Consider the following 17,873-nt stretch of genomic DNA (forward strand, 5'->3'; position numbering starts at 1 on the left):
TGAGGTGATGGAGAATTGCGATTTGGCATCAAATTGGAGCCCGTCGCGATTTTGGCGTAGGAACCTATTGTCCGCTCAATCGCCTTATCCAATTTTGACATCGCCCACCGGAGAACCCCGCCCAGGGAGTTCTCTGTTGGCCTGGGTAACATTTATTCCCGTGAACCAACACCACAAAAAACAGATTTTAAGTCATTTATCTAATTAGTGTTTGTGGAACCTCACAGTATGCAAATTGGCTTCTGTCTTTTCTTACATTGCAACAGTGACTGCACTTTCAAGAATAATCACTGCCTGTGAAGTGCTTTGGGGCATCCTGACTTCATGAGAGGAAGGAATAAATGGAGGTTGTTTTTTAAATCCCCTTTTCTTGATAAATAAAATTGCAGCTAGTTTCTTTTCATATTTGCAATGCACTTTTCTTGGTTTCTGTGCTGAAGTGCTGTGTAAAATGTACAGCATTTTATGGATTACTAAGAACAGTTTTGGAATCATAATTATTTACTGTTATTTCAGGTTGGATCTATAAGAGGCAATGAACGTCTTACCCATGGAGTCATATGCATATAAACATACATACAACATGTGGCACAGAGGAAGTTTGAGCATATTGGTCTCTTTTAGCAAAATGTAATTACTACTTTGAAAGATTAGTCATTGTTTCTTCCCTTCATCTCCATAAATTAAAATCATTTTCCTTAAAGCAATGACTTCAGATTTCTTTGTTTTTGAGACAGGCCAGAGGGGGAATGAACTAAACCTCCGAAAGAAACTTAAATACTGAAGTAGTCTTTTAAGTTCAACCATTAAACAAGACAACACCAGATATTAAATTGTGAGAATTAAATTGCATTTGGGAATATATAATTTACACACATTAAAAAAGATGAATTTTAGCATTAGTTACAGACAACATAATATCATTACAATACATTGCAGAATAACTGATGTGCTTAAAATAGTTGATTAAAAAACCTCCAAGAATCATAGACTAGTTACAGTGCAGAAGGAGGCTATTAGACCTATTGAGTCTGCACCAACTCTCTGCAAGAGTAATTCAGATAGTCCCACTCCCCTGCCCTTTCTCTGTAATCCTGCAAGTTTTTGCATTTTATTTTGTTCTGGACATGATTAATATACATTACACAATTGCTACATATTTTGAAACAAGAATTAGAATGCATTTGACGTATTGCCTCAGTCAATTGATAGTTTTTCTTAAAAAAAGACAAGCAACTTCCCTCATGAGGAATGCACAGAGCATCTAAATAATTACACGAGGAAAGAGCACAACACAATAGTACACAAAGCAACCAGTGCTGTACATTATGTAAACATACATATTTAAAAAATATACTGAACTTTCACAAGTGGAGTGAAGCATAAATTAAACAGTTGTACAATAGGACACAACAGCAAATTTTTTTCAAAAAACTTGCACGATTGGTGTTCTCCACATTAAATAACAATAAATTAAACTGTTTCATCAAATTCACACCAGTTGTACAAACATAAATAAATTATTTCAGTGCTGTGCCTTACATTTTTTCACGATTTAAATTTACACTGGAATGTTTTCTCCCTCTTAGCGGAGATCCAATTAAAATCTATACATTGTAGAAAAGGATTATCTCTTTGATTCCACTGAACTGAAGATGCAGAGTGTGAGTTCTGGTCATTTTGATTCCAAAAATGTGTAGGAGTAGGACACATCTTAGATTTTGGAATATTGCCACCCATTGTTTTTTTACTGAATCGGGGGTCCCCAACCCCTCCCAGGATCACACAATGGGAAAGCAGACGGATAACCTCTTGAGGATTATTGGACCTTTGTGGCTCAAGTGTTCCAGGGAAAATGCACTTAGGATCGCAGGGAAGACTGATGCTTCCCCTCATCTCCCCTCACCTGGGCCCATAAACTGGGTTTTGAATTGGCTGTCTGTACTTCTCTCTGGGAATTGGAAGAGTCTTTTGTTCTATCTGGGATCGCATGATCTCTGCTGGGGTCAGAGCTGCCCTATTATTTAAATGTGCCAAGTGTGTCATCAGACAGTATCCACAGGAAAGTAAATGTTTAAACGTTAAATGATGATGGAGAGCAGATTTTGACTTCCACCTAATTAAAAGCTAAAGAATCACTTATACCTGGCCTATCAATCAATACCTGTCAATCAAATAGCCTTAAAAGTCACAAATGCCATTTCTTCAAATGTTAATTTATTTTTCTGTCCCTTTTCTGCCAACCTTTTCCCTCCCCTTCTTCCTTTCTTGAAAGCAATCGACACTCTCTGGATGTTGTTGTTATTGTATCTTCAAACTCTTTCCCTTGGAGAATAGTGTGAAGCAATGGAAGGGTTTGCAGGCTAATTAGCAGCCAGACAGGCTGTGATATGATGCTCCCTTTTTGGCTGCAGCCATTCTTTTAACCAGTTGATTTTGTGGTTAGTCCTATGCCCTCACATCTACTAGTGGTCCGCACCCCACTGATGTCAACCAGATTTTAGAGCTGGTACTTGCTAGGATAGTAATGAAAACTGTTCCGGCTGATTCAGAGAAAGGAATACTACTACTCAGCCAAAGGTTCACTCATTGGCACCCACGGGTAATAAAAGCAAAATATTGCGGATGCTGGGAATCTAGAAATTAAAACAAAGTGTTGGAAAAAACTCAGGACTGGCAACATTTCTGGAGAGAGAAACAGAGTTAATGCTTAAGAGTCCAATATGACACTTGCTCCGAACTGGTGGCATCAGACTAGAGCTGGTGGCAATGACAGAGGATGATCTTTTGAATATGGAAGCTGGTGGGGTGGAAAATGAGGACAAGGGAAACCTCCTATTGTGGCTCTAGGGGAGAGGGTAAGAGTACAGGAAGTGCAGGAAATGGGGAAGACATGGTTAAGGATCCTGTCAACCACAGTGGGGGTGAAATCCTCGGTTCAGGAAAAAGGAAGTGCCGTGGTGGAAGGTAACAGCATCAGATCATTTGTACAGAGAGGGAGAAACTGTGGGAATGTGGATCCACTGGTGTCTCAATTAAGTGGCCATTCAGTATTTAGGAATCTGAACACTGAGTATTTGAATGTTATTCATTTACAGGGCATTAGTGCTCCCAGCAATATTTATTTGATAAGTCAGAAGTGGGAACCCTGGTTGAATTTCCCATATTTATCCCAGGAAGGCCGGAGACAGTTTCTCTTCCAGGGCCAGAATTAATGTTGAATGAATGACTAGCTCGAATTTACATAAAATAACACGAGAAGACATCACTTGCACATCCCTATGTCTTTGCCCTTGCGCTATCGTTATGGTGGGTGCACGTGGAAATGTGCCTGCCTACAATTAAGCGGGTATTAAAGCCCATTAAGGAGGCAATTATTAGAGGTTCTCCGTGGCTTGTGCACTTTTACAGTTGGCAGATGGGCCAATTGGGCAGGCAGCCTTCATACTTTTGTTTCATACGTGATCCAAGGCAGATTAAAATGTTTTGGATGAAATAAAGTAAATGAAGCTGTTTGAAGGTTGAGGTGTTATGAGTTCTCCTGTCAATTACTTGAATTTGAATTGCAGAAAAAGTATATGGCATGTTTTGTGCAAAATTCATTGGAACAATACTACATCTCCCCGAGGCAGTTCCACATCAGCGGTCTGCCTCCAGGGAGCTCATTGAAAACTCCCGCCTGCATCCTCACTTCTCTTAGCACCTGCCCTCCTTGTGTCCCCCTGCTCCTCCTCTCCTCCAGTTAATTGGCCAGCCAGTGCACATTACGCCACTTCCGAGCCTGTGGGTGCACGACAAGCATGAAATCTGGCCCAGGTAATTACCATGCAGACTGTAGATATTTAACTAACTGAGCCATATTGTGGGAGATTTCCAATTCAAAATGAATCCCGCCATTGCTGAACAAGTTCTGGCTACTGTACATGAAGACCCTAAAAGCAATGAACTCTGTACACAAACAGCAAATATGGATGAAGATGAAGTTTCGCTCAACTCATCACTGATACGAGACACTATGGTTTGCTCTATTTAATATAGTGCTGGGGTTCCTCTGGGAGCAGAGATATGCCTCAGCACCTGAGCAATGTAGACTGCTGTCTTACGTCAAACCACAAAGGCCAATGAAGCTTCTGACTAGGTCTGTTTACATGGAAAAAGCATTGGTTAACAATTCGATCCAATTGGATAAGGAATAAAGTAAAAGGCATTTGCACATTATAGTTTTCTGAAGCACAGCTCAAGGTTGAAGACTGATCCTGAGAAAACGTTTCTTCTCCTGTATCATACCAAAGTGCTATTTAAGCAAAATAATCATTTGCAACAATGGCATACACAAAAATCAACTATGATTTGGAAGCGTACAAGGACTTCATGCATGTGGGAGAGTGAGCGAGGTGCAGAGGGGGCGATTGATTCATTTCAACCTTCCAAGAAAAATTATCTTTGAGTATCCCATCACTTGAAATGAAAAATGAAAATCGCATATTGTCACGAGTAGGCTTCAATGAAGTTACTGTGAAAAGCCCCTAGTCGCCACATTCCGGCGCCTGTCCGGGGAGGCTGGTACTTGAGGCTGGTTACTCAATCAGGCTCAATCGGATTATAAGTGCCAAAATCTCCCCTGCTTAGCCTGGATAAATTGAGATCCATGCTAATATCTCACTGATATAAGAAGGAAATTCCTTACTCACAGGGATATATACACATTTGGAAATATTTATAAAGAAGATAATAGAGATAAATATATCAGTAAAATGCATTACATTTGGGGAAGTTAGGATATTAGAGGGATGGGTTTAATGGACTGGATAGTCTTTTTTAACCCATGCCTGTTCTTATGTTTACAGCTGCTCCACCTGAGATCAACTGGTTCATCATGAGGAACCTTTTAATTTCTATGATTCAATACTACTTTGTGCATTTGGTGTAGTGGTTATTTTAGTGGGCTAGTAATCCTGGAGGTTTGGCCTAATAATCCAAATAATAAAATAGAATCTCCCCTTGATTTCTTGCGAATTTAAATTCAGTTTTTTAAATGGATCTACAAATAAAAAGCTGGTATTACTGCATGTTACCATGAAGGTGTTGGACTTTCCTTTAAACTTAACTATTTACTGAACACATTTCAGGAAAGGAAACTGGCTGCATTTACCCAGGCTAACCTGTGCTTGACTCCAATTCCACACGAACATGGTTGGCTCTCAAGTGGCCAAGCATACCACCCTGCTCTATCAAAACAACAGGAGGCCTTCCACCACCATCTACTTCTTGGGCAAAATAGGGATGGGCTAAAATGTGGCTTTGGCAGCGAAGATCCATCCTGAGAGTTAACATTAACTGAGTCATTTGGAAGTGAGGAAACTCTGAACTAGATCTGGCCCATTCACAACTGCCCTGGTAGCTGAGCTTCAATTAAGATGGGGAGGAAGGAGAATAGGAAAGGAAACACGTTTATTATAAAATTGCACATTCGCCCGCCTGCATTTAATTTCTGGTTAGATAGCTTCTAGCATTGGCTTGCTAGTTACCATGGAAATTATAAATAGCTAATCAGAAACACACTGAATGACTCCATTGCGGAGCATATGAGATCATTGAGTAAGATCAGCTGTTTTTAAAGCAAAACACCACTTGTCCTTCTTTTAAATCCATGGAATTGGCAGGTGGACGAGTCAGCAAATCCCATTCCATGAATGACCTATTGACCTTTAGAAATCTCCATCAAGTTCAGAGCTGCAAAGCACAGATTCTTTGGGACTTGTTTTTTTTTGTCGTTGTTTCTTTTTGAAGTAGAATTGCCACTTGCCCAGTCTTGAAAATAGACACTGGCTTTTGAGGTGGCTGTAGGAGGTTGTAAACTGGACTGGAAAGGTCAATTCATTTGAAAATATTTCTTTTATTAGCCACTTGCTGCTGTCTCTCGTGTTGTGGCACCATTAGTTAATGATGTTGTCAAGGCATTTGACGAAGCTTCATTTTGGGCAAAGCAAAAATTAAAACTAAAGCCCTGAACCCATTCTTTCCTTTGCCCCTTAATTCCGAGTGGCAACCTTAAAATGAAGTTCTGCTTTTTAATTTCTAAGTACCACACTAGCTATTAATCCCTTATTCCTGCAAGCTCATGGCATAGTTGATTACACTGTTGAGAAACTATAGCCGGAATCCTCTAAACGTTGGGATTCACTTTCTCCACTGGCAGCGCACCCCTGTCAGTGGGTTTCGCGGTGGCGTGGGGTAGGAAATCCCATTGAAAATCAGCGGAAAGATAAATTCCCGCTGCCAACGAATTGTGGTCTGCCAAGAAACACCTGGTTGGGGGACCGGAGAATCCTGCCCTATATGTGTACAAAACAAACCATTTTTCCTTTCAAACATAAAGGTACTCTCCTCGGTGGTTTGCTCCACTGCAACATCAGATAATTAGCTTACCAAGTAGAGTATATAATGGGTCATTGGTGTGCAATTTAACTTAGGGATAGCTATTCACTCAAGTTAATAGTAGCAATTTGAGATAATAATTAATTTTGGATGTTTGACAAAAACCCTATTTTCTGGAAAAAGCATGAACTTTGGAGAAAAGTCCTGTGCTAGAATTTCTTCTTTTCATCATTACAGACAGACATTAGAACTAGGCAGAGTAGTCCTTGATCCATCAAGAGCATAGGAGGATATAATTAATTATATCCTCTTCACCACAGAATTCTAAACAGTGCAGCCATTCTGCTCTTCTATTGCATCAAATTTGTTATTACCAAGTAGAATTGTATCACGTTTCATTCAACTATTCATTCTGAGAGTCTGTTAGGAGTGGTTAACGATCTCCTCTAGTTATTGTAGTGATGACCACTTGAATGAGATGTTGCAATCAATGTGGCACAGGTTCCTCCTAGCGTCCAGACAATGCTGTATGCTCATTGGCACAATTGATTCCTCTTTCCATTCTTGGATACTTAGAATCCCCTCTCCAGCCAGCTGGCTTGTTTTACTGTCATGTGAGCAAGAGTGAACGAGCGAGACTGCAGCATTCCTTACACCATCTCAATCGAATGCCCAAGAATCAGTCACTGGCTCCAACTGAACGGCCGCGAGAGAACAAGGTAAAACAAATGTGTAAACAGACGGCAGACTTGTGCCGAAGCTGCTGACATCAGATTCCTCAGGAGGGATGGATAGATTTGTGGAATCAATGCACCATCTTGTATCCATGGAAAGGGTGGCTCGACGGATCTCATTTCCGTGTTGCTGAAGGATGCATCTGAGGTAGGCGACATGCAAGATGTTATGATCGTCTGTATTCCCATTCTCACTAGTCTGGGGCAATACATCTGAAGCTCTCCCACTGTGGTGCAAACCAGATGTGCACTTATGTCCACAAGACATATTCTGCCCATGCTTCGATTGTCCTCAATTTCACAGCATTGTCTGCTTCATGTCAAGACGTGCTGGCAATCTTTTCCATCCTTTTCTCCAGGTTAGATTAAAACAAAACACCAAACAAAATGACAAAATAAAAAAGACTCTTAATGGCAACTGTGCATTAACATTTTCTCAGAAAACATTGTTTAAATGCTGATGGTCTTTGGGAGAGGCGGCATCCTTTTGTCAGTTTTCCGTAGCCATTTTTGCACTGAACGGTTCTGGTCTGCCAGCCAGTATCACAGGTTCTGGAACATGACAGCCAGGGTCCTGTTATCCACTTGGGCAGGTTGGATTGTGCCGCCAGAGTCTTGATGGCATTCTCATTGGCCGAGGACACCTGCTTCCTTGGAACAAAATAACTGTAGCGCACGTCAAGTGCTTTCCCAGGGTCGGTGGCAAGAATCTGAATTATCAGTGGCTCCTTCAATGGGCCATGACCCATTGAGTGCATCTGGTCATCCTTCTGGCTCCAGCCACTGTAGTTGAGCATAGTGCCGTTTAGATCAATGATTGTCTCTGAAGTTGAGATCATGTACTTGCCATTGAAGAGATAGTCCCCATTCTTCCGTTTAACCGCCAAATAGGCAGTGAACCTCTGCTGACCCTTCGGCTTGTACTGCCGCACCTTGATATGTGTTGCGCCTGCCGGGATTCTTGTTACCTCTCTGTACCCCACACTGAAGGAACAAAAAAAAAAACTAGGATGAAGTTTGCAATGGAAAAGAGATTACTTTATTGCCAATAGTTTATTATTTCTATGTAATACATATTTATGCAATTTTCCTTGATTGTTATTTCCCCGTCAAATATACATGATCTATGTACACCAAGCCTGTTACTCTGAAATATAATCTGAGTCTGCTATTCTCTTACAATCTATATAGTATCTTCCATCCCCTCTAGAATACATATAGGGTCTGTCCTACAATATGTAAAGGATCCGTTATTCCTCTCACAATAATATTGATGATGTGGAGATGTCGGCATTGGACTGGGGTGAGCACAGTAAGAAGTCTTACAACACTAGGTTAAAGTCCAACAGGTTTGTTTCAAATCACTAGCTTTCGGAGCACTGCTCCTTCCTCGGGTGAATCAGGTAGGAGCAGTGCTCCGAAAGCTAGTGATTTGAAACAAACCTGTTGGACTTTAACCTGCTGTGGTAAGACTTCTTACAATAATATTGATGGAATTGTGGGGGAGAGGCTTGGACCCAGCTGTTTTCGACAATATAATAAAGCTCTACTTTTACACTGTAATTATACGGCAATACAATCTAATGTTGCTTTGGTTTACATTATTTTGATTGTAGGAACTTCTCAGTCAATGCTATGTCCACAGCATGAAATAATGGCATTCATGGTGATATCGTGCGAATGAATGAGACTTATGGGGTGTGTGTGCCTAAAATTTCCAGCATTCGAAAGGACTGCACAAATGCTTACCACTCATACCACTTTAAGGGGTGCATTCACTCATTCAAAACAAAGACCTATGGCCTCTGTTGAAGTAGTGAACAAGGAATTTCAAACAATGTAAGCCCCATGTAATCTCCATGCAATAGTCATATTAGATATCTTTCACGACTGCTGTGAGTGCTGGAATAGCTTTAGAACTATTCCATTTTCTCGTGTGAGTGGACAAGTGAAGTTCCAGGAATTACTGTCATTTTCTGTATACGTGCAAGATCCTCGGGTTAGTGGTTAAGGCCTCAAGCATTAGTGTCCCACCAAAGAGTGGGAGAGTTGGCTGGCCTGGAGAACTGCACATTGGTGCACTAAATTTGTTGAACGGCTGGTAGCATTTGGCTTTTGAGAGTTTCAGTGGCCCAACATGTGAATGCCTATGAGGCAGAGTGAAACACTAGCTAGGCTGCACATCTGGATCGCATGTTTGTGAACAGAATTTCTAACAACATTAGGCAGATATTCATTCAGGTGCAGGAGATTATCATCTCTGCGTCTGTGTCTTGAAAGCCTCTTGGTTTTCAACCTTGTGTATCTCAGTGTTACAAAGCTCGGATTGCACCAGAGCATGATGTAACCTTTGATGACCTTGTGGCCTCATTAACTGCTATATTTAGATTAAAGATCAGCCTTAAAGGGATTGGATGCTTCAACGAGTTTCTCTGCCATAGTGCGGAGACCCGTCTGAAGCTGCTGCCATTTATTTTCATAGCATTCCTCTGAACACTGGAATTTCCTTAAACTCTGTTCCATAAACTCTGTACTGGCCAAAGTGCACCACACAGACTTGCTCAGAATGCGAGTGCTTAACCCTTCTGTTAACCTGCCTCAATGTTGCAGAGAACAACACCATGGCCTTTAACAATTTAATCAACCACTGAGGATCATTTCAATGCCTCCAGGACTGCTTAACAGCTTTTAACCCTTTCTCTACTTAGTTAAGTCACAGAGGCCGTCATAGCAGTGCTATAGTCCCCAAAACTCGTTAGGTGCACACCTACACTCTTACTGACCCACTGACTCTGCAGACGCAAATCATTAAGAATGCATCACGTAATTACTCAGTGTCCCATTCCGATTCATACTGACACTTCTAGGTATGTTGACGGTGACCCAGTGACTACTGTTTATGGGCCCACACAGTGAGCTTCAGACTATCAGACTGGAAGAAATATCACAGCTGATATTCTGTCTGCGCCTTCCGCCTGGTGGGCCTCTAGATGGTGATCAGGAGTGGGAATTCTGCTTTTGAAGTCACGATACAGTTATCAGGGATAAGACTTCTCCTTTGGGTTAAAACACAGGAAATTCCAGTGTTTAGGAGAATGTTACAAAAAATTAAATGCTGTCAGGTTCAGCCTGGTCTCCATGCAGCAGACAAATTGGTTGAAGCTTCCCAGCTCAGGTTAAATGGTTTCTCTAGCTGGTAAAATGGACTCTCCAGCTGAGGTCAGCTAATTCAGGACGGGCTACAAAGTGAACTTGCAGCCTTCCGAACTGTACATCATGTGCCGCATCATGTAGTCGGTCCACTTACCCACTAAGTGCCTGAAATGTACATTAAACAGAAATACAACTAGAGAAATGTAGGGTCAATAGGAAACCACAGGGGGCAGGGCTGGAAATATTTGGAGACTGCTGTTGTAAACAGCATTTCCTCTCTTCCTGACAATTACTGCTCATTAACTTATCTTAAATACATTGAAATACTGGGCTTCCTGCACTTTGGAGTTGTCTGATCCTAGCTCTTGTCCTTGTTTTATGAGAGTTTGGGGTCCATTGGGGAGTTGAATTGACGAGCCACTTCAGTTACACTTGGCTCCTACTGAATGGCTAACCCACAGTGGCACCGAGCAGACTTTCAAAGTCCCGTCTTGTTACTGACCCTCCCACTACACTGTTTTCCCAGACTGACTCTGAGCCCTGGTACATTTTAAATAAAGTGTTGTTTTAAATTTCAAGGGGGTATGTTAACACGTGTTAGCCTAAAAGTTCTCGGGGAAGAAAAAAGTTGTTATGCACAGAGCACGATTGGAATGTGTGTCTGTGTAGATGTCAGGTAAGGACAGAACCTAGCTTGTTCAAATGGCACTCCTATTGTCAAATAATCTACTTGCTAACTGTCAGAGTCTAGACTTATACAAGAAGAACAGTAGCTTGGAAAAGGTATTAGAAATCTGCTGGTGCTCATGGAACTACACCTAAAGGACCATTAGAACTGAAAGTAGAGCTGAGAAGAAATGTAGGAAAAAAAGAAGTGATCGGGCGGGATTCTCCGTCCCGCCAGACTCGTTTTCTGGCACGGTGTGCCCCCATCGGCAGCGAGATCCTCTGTCCCGGCAGCCGGCCAATGGGGTTTCCCATTGTGGCCACCCCACACCATCAGGAAATCTACGGGCGTGAATACCCTGCTAGGACAATTCCGCTGAAGGAGAATCCCGCCCATCATATTTCATTTCCCAGTTCCAACATCCCTCCTGAACATCTATCCCCATTAAATATAGATTTAGAAAGATGTCCATTGTGTTAATGCCTCCAGAGGGAAATCTTACATAAGCACGCTATAAAGGCTCATAAAATATCACTGACACTAATTCCACCTAACATCATGTATAGGTTCCCATTTACCTTCTCTTGGTAAAACTTCGAGATACTTTTACACAGGTGGAACTATCTCCCCCGCAGACTCCACATTTGTCATACTGCAGCTTGGAGCCGATTATACCATCACAGCCGGTCCTGATGCAACGCCCTCGCACACATACTGAATTGCTGTACGGTTGGCATTCCGTTCCGTCTGTTACCTAGGGATCAAAGCAAAATAATACTCAACAAACTAGAAAGGAAGCTTTTACATTTCTGATCATTCGGGTCACTCTTGCTGATGGTAAGGGCGGATTTTTCGACCCCTGCCCTCCACTGGGATTGTCCAGTTCCAACGAACATCAGTGGACTTTTGTCTGGGCTGCCACATCTTCCAGGGCCGGTCCTGCCACGATAGGCCGGAAAATCCTGGCCCAGATGTTCAAAGTCAATAAATGTGGAATAATTCAGTCAGGAAACCCGTTGACAACCTGATTGGAAATTGGGAGCTGCCACACGTGAGCAAGGATATTCCTGGATAGATAAGAGGATAATATGGCGCAAGGTGGAATATGAAGGATTTAGCTTTTAAATCTAGCTCTTGGGCCCTTAGTTCAGGTATTATCTCAGCTGATATGTCACATACTGACTGTTGGTCATATAACATACCATAGATCTATCATCTGATTTCCTGTAAAGCTCAATGAAAAATAATTGAGTCAAACAAGAAAACCTCTGTACTAGAGCAGCTAGTTGCCAGAATTATGTTCAGCTCCTGTAAAATTTCTGGGCAATCTGTAGAGACCTCCAGAGCTGTGAATGCTTACAGATGCTTTTGAGTTGCGAATGTAAAGTTTAGATAAAGAGCCAAGGTCTATTGTGAGGAACAGCACTATGATCGAAAAGAGGAGCGAAAGAGAGCTAAATCACATATTAGTGAGTAGGTGACGTTAAAGTTGGGTTTTCGGTGCCAGCTCAGTGTAATAAAAGGTCTGAGAGAGGGATGGCATTTCCTTGGCGAAAATCAAGTAGAGACATGCAGATTAGTTTTCAATGCGGCGATCATGGAAGAATAATTTATGAAATAGTTAATGCCAATTTTAACCTGGAGCACGTTCAACATAGGTCGGACGAGGCAGGCAGGAGTCCCTCTCAGACAAGGGCGGCATGGTGGGACAGTGGTGAGCGCCACTGCTTCACAGTGCGAGCGACCCGGGTTCAATTCCAACCTAGGATGACTCTGTAGAGTTTGCACTTTCTCCCCGTGTCTGTGTGGGTTTCCTCCAGGTGCTCTGATTTCCTCCCACAGTCCAAAGATGTGCAGGTTAGGTGTGTTTGCCATGCTAAATTAATCCTTAGTGTCCAAAAAAGGCAAGTTCGGTTATGGGTATAGGGTGCGGGCCTGACCCTCGGTAGGGTGCTCTTTCAGGGGGTCGGTGCAGACTCGATGGACTAAATGGCCTACTTCTGCACTGGAGGGATTCTATGATTCTCATGGCAGGCAGCACTTTATTGAGGCCACATATGGAGTATTGTGTACAGTTTTGGTCTCCTTACCTGAGAAAGGACGTACTGGCGCTGGAGGGTGTGCAGAGGAGATTCACTAGGTTAATCCCAGAGTTGAGGGTGTTGGACTACGAGGAGAGGTTGAGTAGACTGGGAGGTAGAGGTTGAGTAGACTCGTTGGAATTTAGAAGGATGTGGGGGGATCTTATAGAAACATATAAAATTATGAAGGGAATAGATAGGATAGATGGGGGGAGGTTGTTTCCACTGGCGTGTGAAAGCAGAACTAGGGGGCATAGCCTCAAAATAAGGGGAAGTAGATTTAGGACTGAGTTTAGGAGGAACTTCACCCAAAGGGTTGTGAATCTCTGGAATTCCCTGTCCAGTGAAGCAGTTGAGGCTCCTTCATTAAATGTTTTCAAGATAAAGATAGATAGTTTTTTGAAGAATAAAGGGATTAAGGATAATGGTGTTTGGGCGGGAAAGTGGAGCTGAGTCCACAAAAGATCAGCCGTGATCTCATTGAATGGCAGAGCAGGCTCGAAGGGCCAGATGGCCTACTCCTGCTCCTAGTTCTTATCTTCTTAAGTTTTTATGTTTGTGCGGCCAGAATCCCGGCATTAAAATGAGGACTGAAGTAGACAGTTCAGTAACTCTCCAAGACAATTTTCCTTCCTTACATTTAAGTTGGTTGCTTATTCTCCGCTTTTATGAACACCCAGATAAACTGGAAATTAGTTCTGAGCCACACACATACAGAACCATTCTACCATTTGCCCCCATTTGTATGATACCAACAGCAATAAGCACAAAGCTCCATAAAAGCACCGATGCAAAGTACTGATTTTGGGTATCTGACTGGAATTGTGGCTACAGATTAATGTTTCACATTGAGAGAGGAGGGAATGTGTAAAACCGATCGTCAACAAAATACATGCTAGCCCTCCCGAGAAAGTGCTCAGAAACATGAAGGCCGGATTCTCCAGGGCCGCCCACTAGCCGCAGGATTCCCGAAAGCCCGCTGAATCCCTTGTCAGGGCAAAATCGGGATTCGCGCTGGGCATCAAACCAGTCTCCCAGCTCACCCTGCCGGCCATAACTGGTTTCCTGATATCCCATTTGAACTTCCCGCCCCGACTGGTGGGACCATGCAAATACCTCTTCAGATCTGGTTTATCTCTCATTTATGGCCAGGATGCCCGATTCACTTTCCAACAGGGATGCTCTAGCGCCCCCAGCTGAGAGTCCCGCTTGCGTGAATTGGTGCAAAGTCTTGAGGAATATGGATCTGGTGGCTTCCAGTCTGAGGAGTATCAAGGTGGCAAGTACCCTCTGAACAATTGTCACCAGGGTGCTGAGGGGTATCCTTCATAGGAGGTCGGGGTTAGCAGGGCTTGTGCTGGGCTGGAGGATCTCATGCTGGAGTCTTTCCTGGAAATGGGCTCATTTGGCTGCTCTACCCATCTGCAGCCTTTAAACCCTTTAAAAAGTCAGTCAGTATGTAATAAAGTGAAAGTGACCTCATCTGCATCCATAAACCCTTTAAACAGTCACTCAATACCTCAGAAATACACATCTTTCATGATAAAGTGAAATGATCCCATCTGTACCCCTAAACCCTTAAAAAAATGTCAGTATGTCAAGTTTAAAGGACTGTGAGATGAAGGTAGAAGTAATCCCTTTGAATTGGTGGGAACCTTTGAAGTGCCCACTAGCCGCAGTCAATTGCCCTTTAAAGTATAGAAGTCTGTGCGTATGCCTAGAAGGCTGAGAGCTTTGTTTACATTAAATTTCATGCCCCATTACCTGCTAAATGCTTTATGATTGACAGGTCGAGGAAGTTTCAAAGGGAAGGTTTGGATTGTTTATTTATATAGCTCTCCAGGGACACATTAACTCAGGGGAGCAGGTGTTTTCATAACCATAATTATTTTATGAAACTGATTCTTTGTTCTCAAGTACATCCTAGAAAGAGCAGATGCTCCCCCCACACCTGAAAGGTGGACTGCGGGCGGGGGGGGGGGGGGGGGGGGGGGGGGGGGGATGAGAGGGGTATAAAGGGGGTTTGCTGATGGGGGAGCGTTGGGGAGCTGAAGGGGGGGGTTCAGAGGGGAGGGTGTCCTGCTAGTTATCCAGGAGGGGCGGGGGTGGGGGCTTCAGCAGCTTTTTGATAATAGGGCGCCCTGCAAAAATGCTCCAATATCAGAGATGTGAGACCTATCAGAGAGATTAGGTCGCGCCCCTCTCAAGTCCAGCATGGACCCCGGAGCATCATGGAATGGTAAAGAAAACCCAATTCTGGTAAAACAAATTCCAAGTGCCTTTGCATGGCATGTCGAGGTCGCTCCTAGCACCAGTGGGAATCACTTTGGTTTTCCAGCTGGCCATGGATAGGGGGAATCGCGGCCTGTTACAATGATACCTTAAATTTTCTAAGCGTCATTACCAAAGATGCTTTCTTCAATTCGAAGTGAGAAGAGCCAAAACGATCCTGTCATTTTGGTCTCTAGATTGCATGTAACTTCTGCTGTAGAAATATGCTAATTGCCAATCTGTGGGCAACTGTTCGCATTCTGCTTCATCAAAACTCTTCTGATAAGAAGCTCTGGGGAATACTTCAAGACTCTCTTATTTGAATCCGAGGTTTCATTTTGCGAAAAAGAAATTTGGCTTATAAAGTTGTCAATGCCAAGGAATGGAACTCATCCTGAATTTGGGACCCAGCATTAAGATAATTCAGTCTCAGGTTAGCTGTAGCACTAGTCAGATATCAATTCCTTCAACCACAGAAGTGCACTAAATGGCATCTTTATTTTTTTTCTCTATAAATTTAGAGTACGCAATTATTTTTTTTACAATTAAGGGGCAATTTAATGTGGCCAATCCACCTAGCCTGCACATCTTTGGGTTGTTGGGGTGAAACCCACGCAGACATGCAGAGAATGTGCAAACTTCACACGGACAGTGACCCAGAGCCGGGATTCGAACCCGGGTCCTCAGCGCTGCAGTCCCAGTGCTATCCACTGTGCCACATGTAAATGGCATCTTTATAAAACAGATTTGCAATTATATCTTCCACCATATATTTTAACTCCCAACCATAGAGCAATTTCATTTCCATTTCCAAAAGAGAAGGTTGAGAGAGGATTTGGTTGAAGTGTTCAAAATCATGAGGGTTCTAAGAGAATAAATAGGGAGAAACTGCTCTCATTGGCAGAAGGGTTGACCATTAGAGGGCACCGATTTAATATGACTGGTAAAACAAACAACGGCAACCCGGGGACTAATTGGATACACAGTGATGGTTAGGAATGCAACGCCTGAGAGTTTGGCAGAGGCAGATTCAATCATAGTTCTCCAAAGGGAATTGGATAATTGCCGGAAGAAAAAAAGAAAATGCAGGACTGTGGGGAAAGGGCTGGGGAAAGGGACTGGCCTATTTCTATGCTGTAACCATTCTCGGGTTCTTCTATGACTTTCCTCTGTGGAATTTCTGTGCACGACTGCCACTTAGAATCAAATCATGGGCTGGGATTGGGCTGAGACCATTCCAAACTCACTTCATGAACATAAGAAGTAGGAGTAGGCCATTCTGCCCCTTGAGCTGAATCCGCCATTCAATAAAATGACAGTTGACCAAATATGACCTTAAGTCCATTTTCCTGCCTGCCCCACATAAAGCTTGGCTGGGATTTCTTGGCTGTTCTTCCTGGTGGAATATTCTGATTCCGCCGATGGCGAACCCCCACCGCAGGTTTCCTGGCAGGGGGGGGGTTCAGAAGGGGAAAGCCCGTTGACAGCAGTGGAATCGGGCTGCTTCCGCTGCCATGAAACACGCTGCGGGGAGTGTGGAAAATCCCACCCCTTGACTCTCTAGTAGATCAAAAGTCTGTCTCACTCTCTGGAGTAGGGATTTCCAAAGATTAAGAACCCTTTGACAGAAGAAATTCCTCCTCCTCATCGTCTTAAATAGAAAACCCCTCATTTTAAACTGTTCCCTCTCATTCTAGCGTCTCCCCACGAGGGATTGCTTGGGATTCCGTCAGCAGTCAGAAGAGGCTCAATTCACCATTTTGGGCTGAAGCCAGTTTGCATACCAACCCAATGAACCACCCCGTACCAAGAAAGATGAGCCAACAAATGGACACAGAGATCTAGAAATTGGTTCATTCCGGCCTACTGATGCAACAATCCCAGTGCTGGAATGGGTAGCCTGAGAGACACCTAATACAGGGTATAGGGCCACAGTTATATGAGAGTGGTCAGCTAAGACGTGGCTTCTGAGCATCCCATAGGCAGCCAAAAAGGATAAAAGATCAGCTGCATTGCCAGCAGTGGCCTTCAGGTAGAATCTGGAAGGAAGGGGAAAGTAATAGGGGTGTGGAAGGAAGGGCAGATCCGGGGTCATCCGTGGTCTCAGGCACTGAAGTGGAGCCTGGAGAAGCGCTTCTAAATTCAGGTAATTACTTTTAAAATGACATTTGTGCTGCTAACATTGAGACACATCCTTTTTAAAGCTGCCTCCAGATATGACGTTCATGTGAAGCTGGTTCTTGTGCATAGACATGAACACTCTGAACATTCTGGCAACAGAATGGATAGTCTCTCATGATCCAAACCATTACCTTGTGAGAAAACACAACATAATATCCAGTTCCTTTTGCTCGACAGGTCAATTTACACACATCTGCAGGGATCACGCCAGCATACTTCGGAACCCATTCCACAAATGTTTTGACTCCTTTGGGATCGGTCTGATAGCCGTTCCGTGCCTCGCACTGTTCATGTCGAAAAGATTTGCCTATTTGAATTCAAGATTTAAAAAAATAATCAGTGCATTGGATTTATTGGCTGTTCTTCATCACTACGGAATAGTTCATCCTTAAATATGGCACAACACAC

General features: G+C 43.1%; 1 protein-coding gene across 1 annotated transcript in view; it reads right to left on the reverse strand.

Moving 5' to 3' along the window:
* Positions 1-828: 828 nt before the first annotated feature.
* Positions 829-17,873, reverse strand: part of LOC119968746 (A disintegrin and metalloproteinase with thrombospondin motifs 5) — a 41,499-nt gene continuing 24,454 nt past the window's right edge. The window contains exons 6-8 of the mRNA XM_038801411.1: positions 17,597-17,772; positions 11,511-11,686; positions 829-8,096 (exon numbers count right to left, since the gene is read on the reverse strand). Coding sequence (XP_038657339.1) covers positions 7,538-8,096; positions 11,511-11,686; positions 17,597-17,772 — 911 coding nt within the window. The 3' untranslated portion in view covers positions 829-7,537. The remainder of the gene's footprint in view (positions 8,097-11,510; positions 11,687-17,596; positions 17,773-17,873) is intronic.

The sequence above is a fragment of the Scyliorhinus canicula genome, chromosome 7 (assembly GCF_902713615.1).
Source record: "Scyliorhinus canicula chromosome 7, sScyCan1.1, whole genome shotgun sequence".
Lineage (NCBI taxonomy): Eukaryota > Metazoa > Chordata > Chondrichthyes > Carcharhiniformes > Scyliorhinidae > Scyliorhinus > Scyliorhinus canicula.